This window comes from Anomaloglossus baeobatrachus, chromosome 1 (genome assembly GCF_048569485.1).
Source record: "Anomaloglossus baeobatrachus isolate aAnoBae1 chromosome 1, aAnoBae1.hap1, whole genome shotgun sequence".
Lineage (NCBI taxonomy): Eukaryota > Metazoa > Chordata > Amphibia > Anura > Aromobatidae > Anomaloglossus > Anomaloglossus baeobatrachus.
This window is the reverse complement of record NC_134353.1, coordinates 874926099-874949334: the sequence shown is the minus strand read 5'-3', so window position 1 is coordinate 874949334 and position 23236 is coordinate 874926099. Positions and strand designations below refer to the sequence as shown.

The following is a 23236-nucleotide window of genomic DNA, read 5'->3' as shown; positions in this document are numbered from 1 at the left end:
CAGCGCTGCAAAGTATTGCTGGCCAACGAGTACCCCTCCCCCTTTGAAAAGTAAGATTCAAATCAGTATCTCACTGAACAAGAAGAATTTCATAATTTGGACAAGATAGTTTCATGGAATATTTTTTTTATCCCATAACATGAAAGTAAAGTTAATAATATAACTTTCATTACAAAATCTTCAGTTTTACCCAAATTAATTGATACAAAAACGAATACACCTCACATCAAATTTGACTGCATCCAGTATTCTGTATGACCTCTATGATTTTTGAAGACAGCAACAAGGCTTTTCGGCATGGAATGAAGAAGTTCTTGACAATTGGTGACAATTCTTGAAGAACGACCTCTTTTAGAGCCTGGATGCTGGATGGAGAGTGATGACAACTTGCCCCTTAGGTGTTTGGTTAGGTTTAGATCAGGAGACGCTTGGCAACTGAATCACTTTCTGCCTGTTCCTCAAAAATGCAGCAGTGGCCTTACATGTGTGTTGTGGATCAGTTGGATAAGTGCACGTCTACCAAGGGCACAGAGTGATGGGAGCATCTTCTCTCGCAATATCTGTGAATTCATGATCCCATCACTGACATGTAGGTCCCCAACACCAGCAGCGCTTATGCAAGGTCACAAGCACCCCGATGTGTCACTGTAGGTACTAGCCATTTTTCCCCCCTTATACTCATCACTTTACGATGCCATACAGTTTTGAAGCCATCAGTTCAAACAACATTTATCTTGGTCACCTCATTATAGAGTAGAGAGTCCCTGTAGTGTTCATATTTTCCAGTATGGACCCTGGCAAATTGTAGGCGGCTCTTTTGTGCATGGCCTTTAGGAAAGGATTCCTTTGTAGATGGCACCCCTGCCTGGCAATCCTCTGCAGTGTACAACATATTGGGGCACGGGAAACACCTTAGTTTGGCGTTTTATTTTTTTTAACTAACTGCAGTGGACTTGCAAGTCAATTTTCTTCAATCCTTGTCATCTGACCATGGTGAGCCTGGACCTCTGTGAGAAGTTTACAGTTCCCATCTTTGAGAAATGTATGTATAATTTTGCTCCAGTTCCTGATTGATAAGTGAAACTTTGCTAATCTTCTTGTGGCCTTCACCTTTCTTGTGTAAAGAAATTATTTTCTCTCTTGCGTCTTGTGACATTACTTTTTCATGTGGTGCCATTGCTAATAGCATGAAATGGGAAGAGGTTTTCTTTGTTAAAGGGAATTTGTCAGCAGGGTTTTGCCATATAATCTGAGGGCAGCACATATGCCACAACATATGGCATGAGAACCTGATTCAAGTGTTGTCACTTTTCAGTATATATGTAGAAGTTTCAATGCAAATCACCATTTTGTTGAAGTTTCAATGCAATCAGCATTTTCCCAGCAGGAAATTAACACTATTGGACTACAGGTCAAGACCGGAAATTAGGCTAATTTGTGCAACCCTCCCCCTCACCATTCTGCCCTTACTGGAGGTGAATGGTTAATCAGAATTCTTTGCTCCCAAGACTTCTAAAGTTTTGAATTTGTTAGGAAAAATCACTTTTTGGGTGTACAATATAATAAATCTTGTTTGCAATCAATGGCCCACATTTGCGGGGGTATTTTGTAGTATGGTAGCCCAAAGAAAAATATTGATTCTGAAGGGGAAACTAAAAGGTTCTCTGATAAATCTGTTGGGGTGTACTCATTTATGATTAGCACTGTAATTACAACCTAATCCTGCCAAGACATTATCACCTGTGGAAATATTTCACTTCACACTTCACTTCACTTTCTTCACTAAAGAAAGGAAGTCATAGATTGGTTATATACAGTGTGTTCACCCATATCCTGTCCACCGCCATTAACTTGAGAACGGTCGGCAGCTATAGGCGTAGAAGTGGTGTCTAGGTATAGTAAAGTATCCATGCGCTACGCAATGAAAGTACCTATAGCGCCACCTGGTGGAAAACAACGGAGTTAGCATTTTTATCTCAAAAACGGAACGAGAGAAAAAAAGTGAATTACAAAGTTGTAGGGCATCATCAATTCAACACAAAGCGACACCTTGCATACAGACATGCTATGATTAGAACATGTAAAACTCACAAGGCTGCGGACGTGAAGCGATACCTCGTGGAGACCTTCCTACAAGTCATTGGGTATGGTGGCTGCCTGGAGTGGCCTCCACACTCACCTGACCTGACCCCATTGGACTTCTTTCTGTGAGGTCACATCAAACAGCAGGTGTATGCGACCCCTCCACCAACATTGCAGGACCTACGACGACGTATCACAGATGCTTGTGCAAATGTGTCACCTACCATATTGCAAAATGTGCAGCAAGATACAGTATGCTGTCCAGAGTCCAGATGTGCATTGCAGCTGACGGTGGCCACTTTGAGCATCAAAGTTAAATGAGCGCCATATGCGTGACCAGCATTCAATGTTTTGGGGGGGAGGGCTCATGGGTTACATATCATAGCATTTCTGTATGCAAGGTGTCGATTTGTATGGAATTGATGATGCCCTACAACTTTGTAATTCCTTTTTTTTCTCTCTCGTTCCGTTTTCAAGATAAAAATGCTAACTCCATTGTTTTCCGCCAGGTGGCGCTATAGGTGGCTTCATTGTGTAGCGATGGCTACTTTATTATACCTAGACACCACTTCTATGCCTATAGCTGCCGCCGTTCTCAAGTTAATGGCGGTGGACAGGATATGGGTGGACACACTGTATGCACAGCACACTCAAAAACCACTCACCTACCTAAACAATGTTAGGCTATGTGCCCACGTTGCGTCGAGATAGTTGCAGTTCAAAAAGCATCCTCTGGCAGAAAGGGCAATGCTTTGGGCTTTAAAAATGCATGTAAAAAGCAAAGAAAGTAGCTTATGCGCACCTTGCGGTTTACATGAGTTTTTAGTGCTTTTCTGGTGCTTTTTGAAACACTGCAGTTTTGTATTGCATTGAATGGATGGGAAACGCACCTCAAATGGCAAAAACAATTGACATGTTGCTTCTATAAAACGCAGAGTTTTTGCCCAAAAATATGCAAATTAAACGCAGCGTTTTTAACAGCATAGTGGGCACAAGAAATCCCTATTTCTCATAGACTTTGCTTGGAAATCAAAACGCAAGCATTTTGGCATGAAAACGCTGCAGTTGAAAAAGCAATGGAAAAGCATGTAAAAACGCAACGTGGGCACATAGCCTTACAAAGTTTGAGAAAAGCCCCCGATCCATCTAGTTCAACCATTCTCCACCAATTATACATTTTGTCACTAAATCATTTATAACAGACAACGTTGTGTACTAAAACTTGTTATAGTATCTGCCATTACTACCTCTTGTGGTCGGCATTCCACAGTCTGACTGCTCTAACTGTAAAGAACCCTTTCCTATTTAGCTGTTGGAATCGCTTTTTTCTTCCACTCGCAGTGAGTGCCCCCTGGTCCTTAGTATTGTTTTCGGAAGAAATAAGTCACGTGCCAGTCCTTTATATTGACCACACATGTATTTATACATATAAATGAGATCTCCTCTGAGACGTCTTTTTTCTAAGCTAAACAAATCCAACTTTTTCAACCTCTCATCATATGGGAGGCCTCCATTCCTTGCAATAATCTTGTTGCCGCCTTTGAACGGATTATCTTCTTTTTAAAATGTGGAGCCCAAAACTGGATCCCATATTCCAGATGTGACTTTACAAGTGATTTATAGAGGGGTACCAATACATTGGGATCACGGGATCTAATCTCTCTTTTTATACACCCTAGAATCTTGTTTGCTTTAGCAGCTGCTGCCTGACATTGAGTGCTGCTGCTCAGCTTATTTGTAACCAGAATCCCCATGTCTGTCTTCTGTTCTGTAGTCCCGAGTATACTTCCATTTAATGTATACGCAGCTATAGGATTACATTAAATCTCATTTGCCAAGTGTCTGCCCACTCAGACATCTTATCCAGATCATGTTGTAATAGCGATTTACTCGCAGTAAGGGTACACTCATTAGCATATTTATAAAAAATATATATAATAATAATAATAATAGTTGTCACATTTTTATCCAGAAGAGTTGGAAAAGTGAAATCCGTTTGGTATTCCCTATGTCATGTGAGTGTGCGATTTTTCTTGCCTAGCATCCGTATGACATGCGTTTATTTTCTCAGCAACTACTATTGTAGGCAATTACAGAACCATTTACAGTGTTCTGTGCTAGAGAATCGTTATGTATCCTTAAAAAAACAACACAGACAGTGTGGCGTCCGATTGTTTTTTCTCGCACTCACTGACAAGTTGTGTCCAATAGATTTGTGTAATTGCAGCATGCTGCGATTTTTTTCTTTAGTTCGATTTGAGCGAAGAAAAAAAGAAAAACAAAAAAAAAAAAAAAAAAAAAACACACCACACCTCTCAGATCTGCTCTGCCTCATTGACCAACATTGGTCTGAGTGTAATGTTATGTCTTTCTCACATTTCTATTTTACACGCCAGTGCCCTAAAAAGGTACAAAGTCGGTAGATCTCCCATTCATGGGTTTCAGTTAAAAACACTTTATAAGTACTGAATTGGCAGATTTAACAGTCCACATCACAGATTAGTTTCCATGTGGAGAGATTGAGAAGAATGAATGAGATTATTATTATAGAGCCATTTATTCCATGGCGCTTTACAGTGAAGGAGGGTATACATACAACAATCATTAACAGTACAAGACAGACTGGTACAGGAGGAGAGCGGACCCTGCCCGCGAGGGCTCACAGTCTACAGGAGGAGAGAGGACCCTGCCCGCGAGGGCTCAGTCTACAGGAGGAGAGAGGACCCTGCCCGCGAGGGCTCACAGTCTACAGGGAATGGGTGATGGTACAATAGGTAAGGACAGAGCTGGTTGATAAAGTCTCATCCATTTCCTTGCTACTTTATTCGGCCGCAGACCTGCAAATACACAGCATTTCTGTCACGGACTGCTTGAATGGGGATTTTGAGAACATGGTTCTGCAGAGCCCTGTTTTGAACCGCTCATCCTTTAAACTGTCTATCAGACTGCCAAAAACAGGCAAGTACAGCGTCTGGGCTAAAGCAGTCCTATAGAGTGGAGCATGTGCACTTCTACTGGACTGAAGATGAGGTTCTGCAGACCCTCGTTCTTTGGATCGCTGGGGGTAGGGGACACAAGCCAGCAGTCAGATGTTTATAAGTTATCCATGCTAGGATTATTATTCTATAGTATATTGTGTATATAGAAAACTAACATAAAACACTAAGGGGTACTTTGCACGCTGCGACATCGCTACTGCGATATCGTCGGGATCAAAATCGAAAGTGACGCACATCTGGCGCCAGTAATGACGTCGCAACGTGTAAAGCCTAGATGCACCGACAAACGTTCGCAAAAGTGTCGTAAATCGGTGATCTGTGTAGCGCCGGTCATTTTCATAATGTCGCACCAATAGGAGATACGATGTTGTTCCTTGTTCCTGCGGCAGCACACATCGCTATGTGTGAAGCCGCAGGAGCGAGGAACATCTCCTTACCTGCCTCCACAGGCTATGCGGAAGGAAGGAGGTGGGCGGGATGTTTAAGTCCCGCTCATCTCCGCTCCTCCGCTTCTATTGGCCGCCTGCCGTGTGACGTCACTGTGACGCCGCACGACCCGCCCCCTTAGAAAGGAGGCGGGTCGCCGGCCAGAGCGACGTCGCAGGGCAGGTAAGTGCGTGTGAAGCTGCCGTAGCGATAATATTCGGTACGGCAGCTATCACAAGATATCACATGTGCGACGGAGGCGCGTACTATCATGTTCGGCATCGCTAGCCGATGCTAGCGATGTCGCAATGTGCAAAGTACCCCTAAACCTCTTACAGCCAATGTGATATTCAAGGGCTGACTTACCGTAATAGTGTCCTAGATTTCCATATCTCTTCAATGTTTGCTGCGGTTAACTCTCTGCGATATAGCAGCCGACAAGCTGGCACCTCTCCGATGGCGATGCTGTGCCGCTTATACCACATCTCAGAATTCTGGGGAGAAAAAAGAAAAATATTGTTCCACTTATATTGGCAATATTCGGGGATAGGATAGCCAATGCCAATCTGTCATAGTAATAGTTTTGTGAACTCCCACCACCATGTCCTGTAAGGAGGCTGAGTGGATCATAAGATCCTTTGCTGCTCCAAATGTAGCCATTATAAAACAGAGGTTATTTTGTAGGGGTGGGGGAAGAGAGAGACTTAAATGTGAATATCGATCCTTCTGTACTGACCGCAGACAGGCAGACCCCAGTAAACAGCAGTGCAGGTTGTGCTGCACACTTTCTACAACTGTCCGTGAAGTGAATGGGAGTTGTGGTAACACCATGTTGCAGCTACAGAGAAACAGATCTCTCAAATGGTTCAGATGGTATCTAATGAAGTCTTTAAGAATCTAGGAGTTCTGGAATTAGTGTATGTGCCCACGACCAGGACTCACTGTGTTCTGGACGCAGCGAGCCCTGAGCTGCAGGAGACCGCAGCTGCTCGTACGCACAATCAGGGTTCAGTGCGTTGCGGTCTTTCGCTTGTGTTCTCCATACGGAGGATGCACGTGAATCCAAAGCAAACAATTGACATGCTGCGGTCTGGAAAGACGCACCGCAGGTCAGTGTTTACTGTGGACAAAACAAGCACAGTGGGCACGGGATTTCTAGAAATCCATCCACTGTGCTTGTGCTGTACAATGCAGCGTTTATTATTATATTATTATTAGTCTGTGTTATATCTAGAAATTTTTTACAATTTTTTTCTTATTTGTCATTATGCCATTTGGTTTCACACATCAGTTGTTAAAAATTAAGAAAGACTAAATCCCGTTTTCTTTACTACTGGATTACTATATGTCTGTAATATATTCAAATACTCTGTTTGATCCTTAAAAGGGGTTATCCACTACTTGGACAACCCCCTTTTCATTCCTCTTGTTCGCCCATGTAAAAATAAATAAGCCTTTACTAACCTACGGCGCAGCGGCTGTTCCACCAAATGTCTGAAACCATGTTCCCAGGGTCCACGTGACATTGTTATGACATACCGGCCCGGCAACCAATCAGCGTCCAGCATCTGTCTCCCCACCTTCGGGCACTTGCGTAGGATCTGAGCGCTGGGCTGACTTTCTCCTCAAACGTCTGAAGGTGGGCAGAAGGAAGCTGGCACTAATTGCTCGCAGAGCTTGCTTGTCAGTCACGTGGGCCCTGGGAACGCGTCTTTAGACATCGCAGGAACAGCCGCCGCGCCGCAGGTGAGAATAGGCTTATTTATCTTTACATGGGCGAACAAAGAGAATGAAAATGGGTTGTCTAAGTAGTGGACAACCCCTTAAGACATGCAATTTTTATTTATTTTATTTTGTGCACACATGGACTTGAATGGATGAATCTCATCTGATAAAATAAGATGCTGCCATTTGTCTCACGAGCAAATACAAAATGTAAAAAAATTTAAAAAAAAGTGGCCATTTTTTGTTTTTCTTTCTCACAGACAGCACTGCGATTGAAAACTCAGTTGTGTGAACCTATCCTAATGATTGAAATGGCTGTGTTACTGTGATTGCTGGAAAATCAATCGACGAAAACACCTGAGGAGTATGTAAACCACAAAATCAACTTGGTGCCGGGGCAATTTGTCTTGTTCTAGAATAGTGAAGTGCTGGATGTATGGAATGAGAGGAAATGCCTTTGATTAACATTTTCCCTTATCTCACAGAGGAATGAATATTTTAGCATAATTGGGCACCAGCCGTGCAGATAAGAGTGCAGCAGGTGGCATCTCGGAAAACATTCTGAAAATTAGACATCACAACATGATTCAGTGGCACGAGGAAGGCACCAAATGTTAAAAGGGGACACGGCAGGGGAGAGGTCTTTGCAACAGGTTATATCCGTCACAGCCCCTGGTCATCACACAATATTACATTAATGAATCAGTGGAGGTCAGAAGACGTTCCTCACTCCGGAGCACCCAAATGTCCTCGTCAGCCAGAATCATCGGAGTTGTGCCTGCCTAAATCTTAGGGCCTTACAGGAATAGGTTGTCAATAGCAGTAAAACTGCTGCTCTGTCACAGTTATTCACATATGGTTGATAGACTTTGAAAAGAACTTTATGTGGCTAATATATAAGAAATAAAACAAACCATTACAACAGGCCTCACAGGAATATAAGCGTGTGATGTCACAGACTCTTCATCGGACCAGCGAAGGAATGGAAGGGGATCCGCTCTTTGCTGAGGTCTTTTGGGATATGGTTTAAGAGGCGATGTTGGTGGAAACCTGGATTTCGATTTAAAAAAACAAAAAAAAAAAAAAAACACAACACAATCAAGTAATAAACCATGAAGTAGCAGACAATGTATGGTGTCAAAGGGATATCAAAACTAAAACACAAGCAAGTGTACAATATCAAGTAGTTATTCAATAAACTGGCTCCCACAAAAGGTCTTAACCCGATCTTAAAGTTCACCACTAGGGATGGGCGGACCCGGACTGTAAAAGTTTCAAAGCTGCCCGGGTACCGGACCCGGGATTCCTGGTGTTTGATCCTCATCCGGCACTCAAGAAATTAAAAAAAATACAAGGAAAAAATAAAGAAAATAAGAATGAAGCAAGCGCTTCATACTTACTGAGGCTCCTGCGCTGCTGTACGCCGCTCATTTCATATTCACCGCTTTCCCCACCCACCGGCCAGCCTGGCCTCTGTGATTGGTTACAGTCAGAAGCTCTCCCAGCCTTTTCTGACGGCGGCTGCCTGCATCCAGTCACCGCTCATTCATTCTGCACTCACAGCGGGAAGTCATACTGCTATTTGGCCGCTCGCTGTGATATTTAGATGTAGCAGAGCTGGCATAGTTGTGGGACCTCGTGTGGATTACGTCGGACCTGCAGGGGTGTGTTGGGGTTAATAAAATGGTAAAAGAGGGTGCTTCATTGTATTTTATCCCAAATAAAGAATTTTTTCGGTGTTTGTTTACTTTCACTAACAGATTTGTGATGCGGGTGTCTCAGATGCCTAGTATTACTAATCTAGGGCTTAGGAGCAACTGTGTGCTGTTATTAATCCATCATTACCCAGATAGCCACCACACCAGGGCAATTGGGAAGAGCTGGGTAAAGCGCCGGGCTTGTCGCATCTAATGAGATCCTGAAAATACCAGCCTCTAGCTGTTGGCCCTCATCTTGGCTGGGTATCAAATTATCAAAATTGGGTGGGGACCGCATGTCGTTTAAAATGATTTAGTTTATAGTTAAAAAAACAAAAAAAAAAAAAAACACGCATACGATTTCTCTTAGGCCAGAGTCACACTTGCGAGGGACTCTCACAAGTCTCACATCACATCATCCGGCATGGCTGCACACTCTCCTGACAGGAGCGGTCGGTTGCATCTATTTCTACTGTATGAAGCTGCTCACTCGTGTATGGAGAGTGTCAGATCGGGTGATGCGATGCAAGTCCCTCGTAAGTGTGACTCCGGCCTTATTTTGATACACAACCAAGATAAAGCCCGACAGCTGGCGGCTGCAGCCTGTCACTATTGGCTTTATCTGTGCTGGTATCAAAATATAGATGCCCTACTCCGCCGGTTTTGTTTATTCATTTATTTTTATACCACGATACTGATACACAGACATTTGCGCTGCTTTCCCCGCCCACCGGCCATCCTGGCACCTGTGATTGGTTGCAGTGACACGCTGCCACTCATGGTGGGGGTGCATGTGACTGCATCCAATTACATGCGCTGGTAGGCAGGGAAAGCAGTGAATATTCAATGAGGGTTAATTGTTGGCTCTGGAAGGGAATGCGTGACTTGGAAGAGGCTTGCCGCCATGACGAATCTTCAGTGATTACACAGCGCACACTCCTACCCCTTATCCCTTCTACCAACATTTTTAATCTCCGGATTCTGGTCCCCATTTGTGTACCGGATTCTGGACCAGATCCAGATTTTTTATTTATTTATTTTTTTAAATTTAGCAGAGACCTGCCGCTCCCAGTTATTTGTGAGTGTTCGCACGATGAGTGCTTTGGGGTACTCTGTTCCGGGCTGTATATTACTGGGATATTTCACTGGGGTGGCCGTTGCCGGTTCCGTGACCCTGGGGGGGGTTGCTTAAAAGGGGGTATTCTACAAGGGTCAAATAATAATACAGTGTATTTCGTGACGCCACTTGCGGTATGCGGCTATATGGGGAAAGCCACCGCTGCAAAGTCTCTCTCTGCTGGGGCTGGTGGTATTAGGCAGCTTGGATGTAATGGCTCTCCACAAGTAGAGCTAGGCCCCAGGGGAGGATGATGGTGGTTGTAGTATATTGGTGCAGAGGTACAGGACGAATTCAGACAACACAGGAACTGCGGTTTAACTTGTGCTTTACTCACTGGTTTGGAGTTGCTGCAACCCGGCTGGTGCTGGTCTTTACCAATCCGGTATTCCATTTGTTCCAGTGCCGGTGTAGTGAACTGTAGTAGTTGGTGGGTCCCCGTGGCTTGGAGCGTTTTTGGGGTCCCCTCCTGTTGTCTCCGTCCTAGGCCGTACAGCAGGCATCTTGAACCTCTCTTGGGTCTGACCTCTGTCCCCGTTTCCAGGTTCCCTCTCTGCTGCTGTGCCCCGGACACTAATGTTGGTAAGGTCCATGATGGTCCCCTCACCGGGCAGATTATCAGGTGAACCTGAAGAGTCTTCCTGAACTAGGGCTCTGTACCCCGTCGGTGCTCAGTCTTGTGACTACTCGCACCGTACTCTCCCAGAGACTGTACTCCTTTTAACTCAACAAGTCACTTCACACGAGCTGACTGACTCTCTGCTTCTCCCCTCTCCCTCCTCAGACTGTCACTTCCTTTCTGTCTGTGTGAAACTGCACTGGCCAGCCCCTCCTCCTCCCAGGTCTCTGACTAGTGGATTGGATGCGTCCCAGCCAATAGGTGACCACCAGTCAAGTCCATCTCTAGCATGTCACCCAGACTGGGGGAAAAGAACGTGAATTGTGTGTGTGGGTGTTGTATTAATTACCAGCACTGGTCTTCCAGGAATCCGGGGTTAGATGTAGTACCCTGTGCTACCTGACAGTCAGGGGCGCCACATTCACCACCCCTGAAATAAGGACTTAACAGGGTTATTTTAAAATGTTCAATTAAAAAGGGGTTGGCTACTATCTTTGTTTGAGCAAATCTGATAGGAATTCCCCTAAAAATCATGACCTTGAGTATACAAGCATTAGAGGTTCTCCTCCGTCCGCTTGTTAGTACAGAATTCATCACAGTCGTCATAGCTCTCCTATCCTCCATATGGCTGCTGATGGGTCATGTGACCAGATCTGTCCATCAGGCTCCTACTCCTCACACTTACATAGTTACTTAGGTTGAAAAAAGACCTAGGTCCATCTAGTTCAACCTTCCTCCCACAGTTCTACATTTGGTCACTAAGTCACTTATAACCAACAATGTTGTGTGTAGTGAGGAAATCATCCAGCCCTTTTTTAAAAGCTGTTATAGTATCTGCTATTACTACCTCTTGTGGTAGGACATTCCACAGTCTGACCGCTCTAAGGGTATGTGCGCACTAGGCGTTTTTTTCACGCTGCGTTTTTATGTGCGTTTTTGTCTAAAAAACGCACCCGCGGCTAAAAAAAACGCGGCAAAAACGCATGCGTTTTTGCCGCGATTTGGTGCGTTTTTTGCTGCGTTTTTGCTCACTGCGTTTTTAATCAGTGCACAATGCCATTAAAGATTGTTGATGAAAAAAAAAAAAAAAAAAAGGTCTGATGTCATTTCCTTCTTCAAAATGTTCATTGTATGCAGGAGAGCAGACAGCTGCAGAACTAGTGTATGCAGGAGAGCAGACAGCAGCTGCAGAACTACAAGTCTCAGCATCCTCCATTCACTAGTGTATGCAGGAGAGCAGACAGCAGCTGCAGAACTACAAGTCTCAGCATCCTCCATTCACTAGTGTATGCAGGAGAGCAGACAGCAGCTGCAGAACTACAAGTCTCAGCATCCTCCATCCAGGACTGTATGCAGTTTTTTGCCCAAAAAGAAAAAAAAAATGACGTAGGCTTCGCCATATTTTTGTATGCTAGCCGGGTACAGCAGGCTGGGAACCAAAAATATAGAGAAGCCCTTTTTTTTTAATTATTTCATGAAATAATTTAAAAAAAAAATGACGTGGGCTTTGCCTAATTTTTGAGTCCAGCCGGGTACAACTAGGCAGCTGGGGATTGGAATCCACAGTGCAGGGTGCCCATGCTTTCTGGGCACCCCCACTGCGAATTGCAGTCCGCAGCCACCCCAGAAAATGGCGCTTTCATAGAAGCGCCATCTTCTGGCGCTGTATCCAACTCTTCCAGCTGCCCTGAAGCCGGGTGGCTAGCTAGGTAATAATGGGGTTAGGGCTAGCTGTATAGCTGGCCCTAAGCCCGAAATTCATGGTGTCACGCCAATATTAGACATGGCCACCATGAATTTCTAGTAATGATAAAAAAAAAACACAACACAGAGAAAAATATTTTTATTAGAAATAAAACACAACACAATTAGTGACTCCATCTTTATTGAAATAAACCCCCCTCCGCAGTAATCCTGGGTCAGGGTCCCGCGCCGTCCAATCAGGATCCAATATCATCTGATCGGTTTGCTGGAAGGCAAAGCGATCAGATGATGTGTCAGGATCAAGTGCCTGAATCACATCACACATCAGCTGATTGTATAAAAGCCGGTTATACAATCAGCTGATGCATCAGTAGAAAAAAAAAAAAAAAAATACTCACTTATGTGCTGTGGTGATTACTGGCAGCTCCTGCAGCGATCGATTGGACAGGAGTCTGATCCTATACGATCGCTGCCGGTAATCAGCTGATGAAGTCCCCTGACGGCAGGATCAGCTGATAGCCGGCCGGGCGCGAAAAAGCCGGCGACACCGCGATCAGCTGATGCGTCAGGTGACTGCATCAGGTGATCAGCGCCAGGTCCTGCAAGCAAGGTCCTGCCCCGGGGAGACTGCACACAGCCAGAGCGGCGGTACCGGGACAGGGGCTGGGAGCGGGCATGGCACCGGGACCCTGCAGACAGGTGAGTATATGACTTTTTTTTTTTTCTACTGTTCACTTTGGTTTTCGCCGCTGCCTCCACCTCCCGTCCAGACATGGCGCCGCACGGAGCTGACATGCACAGGACGGGAGGTGGAGGCAGCGGTGACGGTACCGGGAGGATTCATGCTTCTGTGTTTACCAACACAAGGAATCCTCTTCCTGTACACGTCACTGTAGTACCCACCCCTTGCGTATATAGCTGCGTTTTTAGTCATAGAAACGCGGCTATATGCGTTATTCATTGCGTTTTTAACATCTCATTGAATTCAATGAGTGAAAAACGCAGTGGAAAACGCAGAAATAATTGACATGCTGCGTTTTTGTGGTCACCACAAAAACGCAGCTAAAAAAAAACGCTGTGTGAGGACAGCACTTCTGAAAACCCATTGACATTGCTGGGGAAGCAATGTCACTGCGTTTTCAGCACAAAAACGCGGTAAAAAACGCCGCTAAAAACGCGGCAAAAACGCCTAGTGCGCACATAGCCTAACTGTAAAAAATCCTTTCCTATTTAGCTGCCGGAATCACTTTTCTTCCACTCGCAGTGGGTGCCCCCTGGTCCTCAGTATTGTCTTTGGAAGGAATAAGTCATGTGCCAGTCCTTTATATTGACCACACATGTATTTATACACATAAATGAGATCTCCTCTGAGACATCTTTTTTTCTAAGCTAAGCATATCTAATTTTTTCAACCTCTCATCATAAGGGAGGCCTTTCATTCCTTGTAGTAGTCTAGTTAGCCACACTGAGGTCTTGCGCAGGCGCACTTTGATCTGCTCAGGGCAGATCAAAGTATTGTAGTGCGCCTGTGCAGGACCTCAGTGCCGGCGAGTATGACGTGGACGCGTCATGCACATAGGCTTCAGAAGACGGAGGAGCAAGATGGCCGAGAGAGGAGGCGCCGGTCCTGGAGAACAGCGCCGCCCACCTATCCAACAAAGCACCGCAGCGACCGGTTTAGGTGAGTATTATAAAGTGTTTTTTTATGTGCTACACAGCGGCCTGCGCTCTTATATACAGCATGCTAGAATCCTGTATATAAGAGCCCACTGGTGGTGGCCGCAGCTTATAGGCCATAAAACTTGTCACAGGTTCCCTTTAACTTTCAAAGAGACTGGTCGTACAACTTCTGTTTAGCTCTATCAATTCCTATACAAGTGATGAATGTGCTAAGTGCCGTGCTACACCATAACATGCTCCTGTCCGCAAAGGAAGGAACCGCTATATGCGCAGAATAACCAATCCTCTACAGAATTCTGAAAGTATTCTCCAGTACAGGAGGTTTGGCAAGAACTATGCAGTAAAGCCCAGTGTGTATGAATACAAAACAGCCTCATTGTTTGAGATACCCCAATAAAATGATCATGCCGGTATCACAAATATCATTATATAAGTACCATATTTTTCGGATTATAAGAAGCAAGTTTCCTTCCAAAAATTTGGAAGGAAAATGGGTGAAGAAACAAAGTATTTAGTCAGCCACCAATTGGATATAAAACAAAATACTGAGATGAACTTTGGTTATTGACCAAATACTTATTTTCCACCATAATTAACAAAAAAAAAAAATCTTGCCAAATTAGACAAGTTGATTTTCTGGATTTGTTTTCCCATTTTGTCGCTTATAGTTGTGGCCTACCTATGATGTCAATTACAGGCCACTCATCTTTTTAAGTGGGAGAACTTGCACAATTGGTGGCTGATTAAAGGGAACCAAACATCAGGATTTTGGTATATAAGGTGCAGCCAGTGCAGTACTGGCACTATCAGGCACATTGTGTACATACTATTAGGAGGCAGCTCGGGTGTTTAGGCTGTGAAATCCAACTTTATAAAGTTTGAAAATTCCTCCACTTTTTGATTGACGTGTGCACCTCGCTGCTAATATCCGGGCGGGTTATGCACATGATCTTACCGATTAGCTGTGCTCCAGTCCTGTTGTGACCACGCGCGCTCCCGCGTCACAACGAGATCTGAAGAAGCGAGGGCGCATGCGCCACCCTCTCGTGCACAATACTAGGAACTGCAGGCTTCAGAAACTCGGCGCCGGAGATAAGCGTTATGCGCAGGCGCCAACTCCGATGCCGTGTAACTGAAGATTAGAAATTTACATACAGCCAGAGAGAGGGAGGAACAGGCGGCGGCGGGGAAGAGGTGGGGGGGAACCATGTGCATAACCCGCCCGGATATTATCAGCAGAGATGCACACGTCAATCAAAAAGTGGATGAATTTTCAAACTTTATAAACTTGGATTTCACAGCCTAAACATCCGAGCTGCCCACTAATGGTATGTACACAATGTGCCTGATAGTGCCAGTACTGCACTGGATGCACCTTATATACCAAAATCCTGATGTTTGGTTCCCTTTATATACTTTTTTCCCCCCACTGTAAATTAAGAGCAGGAGGTAAGAAAGGTATCCTGGAGTTCAAAGACCAAGCCAGGATTATCATTAGCATTCACAGTTTACCTGTACAGGCTGCTATTATCCTCAAAGTCCTCTTTGCCCCATCTTCCCTTCACATCCTCAATGACATGGTTCTTCAGGAACTTCTTTAATAGTTGGATTGTCTGACCGCGAGTTACTTCTGGCCCAAAATTTTGGTTGCACTGGAGCAGTTCATGTAACCACTCCACGGCTTCTGTCGCAGTGAAACATCGATCATAGGTTTTAAAGTGCACGCGATGCTTCTTCTGGGTCATTCCTGAGCGGAAAAGTTCAATTGTTTCATTCCACTGAAAGAACAAAAGAAGAATAGAAGCTGAAGAGCAAAAAGGCACCAGGATAAGAAATCTTAGGATAAATAAAATAAAATAGAACTCTACATATAGGAGAGAGAGTGTATAAGAAAAAAAAAGTACCATAATTTAAAAGTCTCCAAACAATTTTTTTTTCGGTGTAAGGGGAATGTTCTTGATCGCTTTTTATCACATTAAACAATACCCGTTTTCTCATTAAAATGAATGGGAAGCGTAAAAAGGGAATTCAATGCGTATTTTGGCATTTCCAAGTATATTACAGGGAATTTCTTTTTTTTTTCCCCCATTTTTGTGCAGTAAACTACCCATGCTTTCATGTATAAAATAAATATGCGTGTGGGTGCAGCTCACTTTTCTTGTTTGTTTTCTTTTTAATTAATTCTGCACATTTGGCACAATTGTATAAGCTATTTTTATAAGTGTTACGTCTCTGCCAAAATCAACTTTGAAGGGGTTGTCCTATACACAATAAAAATAATGCACCTTGTAGTTGATGAATGTATGATGGCTGGGAGTCTGAGCTCTGGGACGCCCAAGGATCCCAGGAACAGGAAACCCAAAGTTCTCTGTATGAATGCAGTATTAGTAAATACAGGGGAACCTTGGTTAACGAGAACAATCCGTTCTGGGAGTGTGCTTGTAAACCAAGTTACTCGTCTAGCAAAGCAAGATTTCCCATAGGAAATAATGCAAGCTCAGACAATTCGTTCCACAACTTGTTCAATTGTCCCATTCCACACATGCACAAACAAATACACACACACACACACACACACACACACACACACACACACTATGCTCACCTTACCTTCCATTCCATCGCCGGCCTCCTGGTTCTTGCAGTTTGCTGGTACAGGATGTGTATCTGGTAACCATTGCGACCGATGATGGAACTTCCGCTGCCAGAGCGCTGACGTCAAAGGCACGAGCATCTTGCCTCCGATTGGTCGGCGCGCTGCCTTCGAGTAGCGGCTGACAGCAGAAGTTCCTCCATCATCGCGATGGTTACCCGATACACATCCTGTAGCGGCGAACTACAAGAACCGGGAGGCCGGCGAGGGAACGGAAGGTAAGGTGAGCGCGCGCGCATGTGCGGTGTGGACTGCAAGAAAGAGCGAGGTCAGAACACAGTGGTAGTACGGAACCGGAAGTGTGTGCAGTATTTGCTCGTATGGCAAAGCTTCCTCGTAAACAGAGTTACAAATTTACAGCAAGCTTTGCTTGTAAAGCGAAATACTCGCCAACTGGGTTACTCGAAAACCAAGGTTTCACTGTATGGCTGACCACTGCTCCAGTCATAACATTCACTCAGTCACTGACAAACTAGCATTAGTCGCACCAGCAGTGGTTCAGACGTCAGCTCCAATGGAACCACGGAAAGTGGATAAGAACACCGTGTGCAAGGGGTCCAAGTCACCAATGCTCTGCTGACTCCATTACTGCAGAGTCCAAACCTCCTGTGACATTATCATTAGCACAAACTGTACCCCTGCTGGAAGCTTCATGGCATAGGTTACCGTGGCTTAGCAGTTGTGTTAATTTAATTCCTAGTAAATATTTCCAAATCAATCGAGTTGTATGATTGAAAAGTTGGAGGGATGAATATTCATTAACTGGGGCTCTGCTTTGAAATATGGGTGCTGAGGGGCACCAACACTCCCTGACAGAAGTTCTGTTGCTTATCCATGTTATGTAAATAAAAGCTTATAACCTGACTTTAAATTCATCCATTGGTTTTATAAATTACTCTTTTGAAAGTTGAAACCCTCTCAAATTTGGTTTAGGTTATGAAAATAAAGTTGCTGCAAAGCTGAAATATCGATCATTTAATGAACACAGAGGTCAGATTTTGGCATCACGAGTGATGGTCATGAAACCGCACCACACCTTTAAGGTTAGGGACTCAAAAGAGGTCCAGCATGACATGGTAGTTGGCTTTGTGTAGTCTGAACAGAATGTTCAGCTTTGTAAATTTTTCCTTAGCTGTAATGGATGTGTGGCGCCCTGGACAAGCCAGGACGTCACAGGTACTGCAACAACACACCCCACACCCTGGTTAGGAACATCAAGGTCAGACACAAATCCTTGTTGCCTCCCTCCAGGGGCTGATGTCCACACCAGGTGGGGGTGGAGCCAGGCGGTTGGCTCCACCCACCGAGGACTTCACAGTCCTGGAGGCGGGAAAGGAGGGCAGTTGAGAACAGTTTGGAGAGTGTAGAGGAGAGTCAGGGAAGTAGGAGTAGAGGAACTGACTGGCCATGTCCGGGTACGTGGCCCGGGCACCTGACAGCAAGGTTGGCAGACAGTGGTGACCGTCTGAAGGAGAGGCCGATTGACGTACAACCGTAAGGACCGGGGACGGGCGGTGGCCCGCCGGTACCGGATCGGGGAGCGAAGAGAAGCCAGCACCATCCGGCAGGGCCTACGGACCCCGACCAGGCTAGGAGTCGCCGTAAAACCGGTCAAATCCGTCAGCGACGGGAACCTCCGGGGTTTCCCAGCAGTAAAGACCCGACTGAAGGCAACCGTCCAAACTGTGAGGGAGATAAAGCTACCACCAGAGCTAGAGCTCCCTGGGCCAGAGCCTGCGGGCAAAGGAAGGGCTCCCTTAGCCAACATACCACTGGGGAGCGGGCTATCAGTGGGAAGCCATTGGGGCCGAGAACAGAACACCGGTGCAGGGAGAGACAGTTACCGCCAACCTACCGGGAGTGACCGCCGCAGCCGTCTGTGGGACTCGTCCATCCAGCCGTTTGTTTTACCAGAGACTCCGTGTGCGTTACTGGCTGAGTAAGTACCACCGTGCCTTCTGGCACTGCGCTGCCCCGCGACCCTGCACCTGGCCAGGCCCCGCAACCCACCTTCCGACCTCCACCACCGGGCCCCGGGACCACCAAAACCCCCTACCCACGGAGGGGAGAAAACATCTTAGCTGCTCCCTGTCAACGCTCCCAGGATCCCCGTACAGAGCAGCGGTGGTGTCCCAACCTCACCACAAACCGTGGGTGGAGTCACGGACAATATCCCTAAACCAAACCACCCCTTTCACTCACGGGCGAGGAGCGCCGCATGAGTCCCCGGGATCCGGCCCACCGCTCGAGCCACCGACCGAGCGAGCAGCAGCAGCCGGACCCGAGCAGTGGGTGAGCGCAGCGCCCTCCCCGCCCACAACAGATGAATACATCACTTTTGCATGTGCAGTCTATGTCTCTTTCTAGTTATATTATAGGTAAATTCATTTACTGATTTGTTAGACCAGTGACCTCGTATTACAGGACCATGCTGGTATCAGTGGGGTCCATCGAATGAGTCGATCTCTCACTAATGTTAGTGAAGACAGATGGCAAGGGAGCGGGATGTTATACACCAGGGGGGCATTGGGACTGAATGAAAAACCTAAATTCTGTGGATATGTCAAATCAATACTTTTATCCATTTGCTGTATATCATAAAGATAGGTCATCAATAGTCAAAGAGAAGCCCAATATGACACAGGATCTAGTTTACAGTGCAAGTGTTTCAGACGTGTACCGCCCCAGCAGCGGTCGAACTGCTCCGATCCGGGTGTCGCTACTCATGGCTCGAGGGTCTCCGGACCCGGGGGCTCAGAGTCACTTTATAACGTGATGGGGGGTTATTTACAGGGGAGTTAGATAGTTCGTGACGCTACCCGTGGTGTGTGGTAATAGGAAGTTCTCAGGGTTCTCGAGGTGATGGAGTGGGGCAGTCAGATGACGTTACCCTCCACGGGTAGGGAAGGCCCCGGGACTCTGGATGGTGGGATGGATTGCAGGGGAGCGTACGCTCGCGGGTAGCAGGGGCTGATCAGGTACTCACTCAGAAGGAAAGCAGACGCTGACAACGTAGTAGACCAAGTCTCTGGGTGCCGCTGCCCTCCTGGGGGAGCTCATCCGGGTTCCATCCCCTGCAGCACTGCCCGATGGTCCGGAGCCTACCTCCGTGCACAGAATTTTAGAAGTGTTCAGGTGGCCCGTAAGCTTAAGAGTTGTCCAGGCCCCGCTCCCTACTATGAGTAAAGGAGCTTGCTCTCAGGAGCTCACGCTTGGGATTTCAGTGGGTGCTTTGTTTGGAAAGCCCTATCCCCCTCGTTGCGCTAGTGCCCCCTCGTTGAGCTTCGTGGGGACAGTCCATAAAGGCCCTATCCTCCTCAGGTTAATTGCTGGGTTGCTTGAAGCCTCACCCCAACTTAAGGTCCAGTACTCCGACGTGCTTTCGGCCCCAGACCAGCTATTGGACTGCATATGCCGACCATCCTCCTCGACTAGCCAGGCACCCAGTCCCAATATAATGCTACCGGGTCTCCGACTCCTCCGGGTCCAGACCACCGTCTGCAACCCAATCTGCTTCTCCCCTGGGAGCTCCAACTCCCAGCTTCCCCATGCGCCTCACTGTTTGAGGGCTACCACTGCTCTGACTTGTCACCTCCCACATCCCTGCCTGACCCCTAGATGGGCGGCCCTATTCCAGCTTAGCAGCCCACTGGTGTGCCTGACAGGGTGTGGTGCGAGGTGTGATTGGGATTTTGGATGCTGATGGAGGCAGTGCTGCAAGTTGGGAACCCAGAACCAAGAGGGGTTCTCCTAGTCCTGCACTGGGAGATAAGAGCATGCAGTACCCTGTGACGACCTGACTAGTCCAGGGGGCGTCACACAAGCCTCTATACCAGGACCCAATAAATAACTGTACATGCTGATTCATTTCCCTGGGCGGTTATAGCTTTCTCAAGATCACACTTAAAAGAAAAAAGGAAACATGAAATCTCTCACCGTGAAATTGAGCCATGAATACTAAAGATTGCTCCACAACCTGGTTTCAGTAGTACATTGTCCTCTCACTCGTATCCATTGGTCAATTATTAATTAACGATCCAACTGTGAAAGTGACCCCTGCATTAACAAACCACACCGCAAATATATACACTCGGTGACAGACCTAATTTCCACTAGTCCACCTTCTAATCTGATGGAAACATAAAAATCTAAATTTCACGCCTGCATGACTATTTAGGTTTGTGACTTCATCCAAAAGGTCTCCTCCGTATATCTCTGAACTAATCTCTCGCTACACTCCAAAACGTAATCTCCGGTCCTCCCAAGATCTCCTTCTCTCCTCCTCTCTCATTCGCTCCTCATGCAACCGCCTCCAAGACTTCTCCCGAGCATCCCCAGTCTTCTGGAACTCGCTGCCTCAACACGTCAGATTATCTACTACACTTGCAAGCTTCAAACGGAACCTGAAAACTCATCTGTTCAGAAATGCCTATAATCTCCAATAACCTTACTGTCGCCCGACCACCGTGCGGAGCTGCCGCCCGACCCCCACCTCACCTACTGTCTCCTCCCCAAAATCCTTTAAAATGTAAGCCTGCAAGGGCAGGGCCCTCTTCCCTTTGTACTAGTCTGTCTATTGTAACTTGTATATGTATTCCGTATGTAACCCCTTCTCATGTACAGCAACATGGAATCAATGGTGCTCTATAAATAATAAAAGGTCCACCATAGGTCATACCGAGCATGTGGACCAGATCAGAGGGGTCTGACTTAGAATACCACCTCAAATTCCATGGGGATAAACAGTGAATGTGTCTGGTCAGTGAAGAGACAAAGAGATTCTGGACTAAGCTTGTGTATTTCTTGTGAAAAATGGGACCGGATCAAAGTAAAAGCAGAAAAAGCCATTGCAAAGAGATACAGTGTAGGAAAAGGTTTCCCTTCTTCTGCTAAGATATATGATATATATGATCCACCATTACCACCATTAAAAGTATTGTACATAACAGATGTTTAAACTTTTGATATCCGTATCATTTCCAGTAACATGCCTGCCAGATTTTTGTAAAAAAAAAAAAACAAAAAAAAAAAAAACATACCCAGAATGATAATTTGTCACCCATAATGTGTACAAATCCATTAAGAAACAAACCAAATCATTTTAAAGTGGGAATGGAGGGAGGGTAAGAAGTAGAAATAACAAAAGTAAAAGTAATGTGGTTGCAGAAGTCTGAACACCCTCTTATAATTGGGTTAAATTAAATAGTAGTCAGTACACAGCTGCCATCATTTCCAATGATTCTGATAAGCCCCATTTAAAAAGTTTAGCTGTTCAATAGGATTTTCCCGACTTCTTCTCAGTTGTATTGTACAGAAAAAGCCTGGAAAATTTGCTTTTCTTAAGAAAAATCCGCACCCTCTGGCAGAACTCTGCACCTGCGGCAAAAAACGCACCCAAAATTTGCATGCGGTTTTGCCGCGGTTTGTTGCGTTTTTGGTGCAGATTTGCCACAGATTTGCCGCAGGTTGGTCCCTGCGGTTTTATACCATTATCTATGGCAAATACGCAGGTATCTGCGGAAAGGAAGTGACATGCTGCCACTTTTTTTGCTGCAGAAATTCTGCAGCAAAACCTGTAGGGAAAAAAAAACAAAAAAACGCAGTGTGCGCAGAGCATTTTGGATTTCCCATAGATTTTGCGCAGGAAGGACTGCAGGGAGTTTATGAACAAAAAACGTACCTTTTCTGCAGCACAAAACGCTGCAAAAAACGTAGTGTGCGCACAGGGCCTGAAACAGCTTACAACACAGCAAAGGGATCTCATTGTTTAAAGTTATCAGTTAAAACAAGGGTACAAAAATAAATAAATAAAAAACTACAAAAAGGCACTAAATAGATCATGGGAAACTGAAGACTTAAATTTGGCACAGAAGTGACATTACCTAGAACTAAAAAGTGGTTCAGGATGCTGCAAAGAAACCTACAGCAAAATTAATGCAGCTGCAGGAATTTGTGAACTACTGGTTGTGTACTGCATGGTGTCAACAATCTCCTATACTTTTCATATATCTGTCATGCAGGGTGTATAGTGGCAAGATAGAGGCCCTTTCTTACAAAGAAAAACATCCAAACCCAGCTATGTTTTGCTAAAAACTACAGCACGTCTGCCAAAAGCATGTGGGAATATATGTGTTTTTCCTTATAAAAACATGGTTGAACTTTTTGGCTAGAATTATAAAATATTTGATACAAAGTCAATGGTGCACATCATCAAAAGAACACCCTCCCCACAGTGAAGCATGGTGGAGGCAACATTATGCTTTGGGGCTGTTTCTCAGCTGCTGGAACTGAAGCTTTAGTAAGGGTGGAGGGAATCATGAACATCCAGTCAGTCAATTTTGCGACAAAACCTTCAGACTTTTTCTAAAAGGTGAAGACTAATCAATTAGGAACCTTTTAACTGGGCATATCTAACTGCACTGAACTACGCTACAGCATGGCAATTGACGCGTGTTGCACTTACATTCCTATGCAGGAATTGTCTGGATTTACCAATCATAATGTGGACAAATGTGCAATAGGGAAATCTGCAGT

General features: G+C 45.5%; 1 protein-coding gene across 2 annotated transcripts in view; it reads right to left on the bottom strand.

Moving 5' to 3' along the window:
• The window catches only part of DEPDC1B (DEP domain containing 1B), a 70750-nt gene that overhangs the window by 30196 nt on the left and 17318 nt on the right, over nucleotides 1-23236 (bottom strand). The window contains exons 2-4 of one of the 2 annotated variants that reach the window (XM_075342606.1): nucleotides 15562-15827; nucleotides 8147-8282; nucleotides 5874-6001 (exon numbers count right to left, since the gene is read on the bottom strand). In XM_075342606.1, coding sequence (XP_075198721.1) covers nucleotides 5874-6001; nucleotides 8147-8282; nucleotides 15562-15827 — 530 coding nt within the window. The remainder of the gene's footprint in view (nucleotides 1-5873; nucleotides 6002-8146; nucleotides 8283-15561; nucleotides 15828-23236) is intronic. The other variant, XM_075342612.1, reaches the window with a different exon arrangement.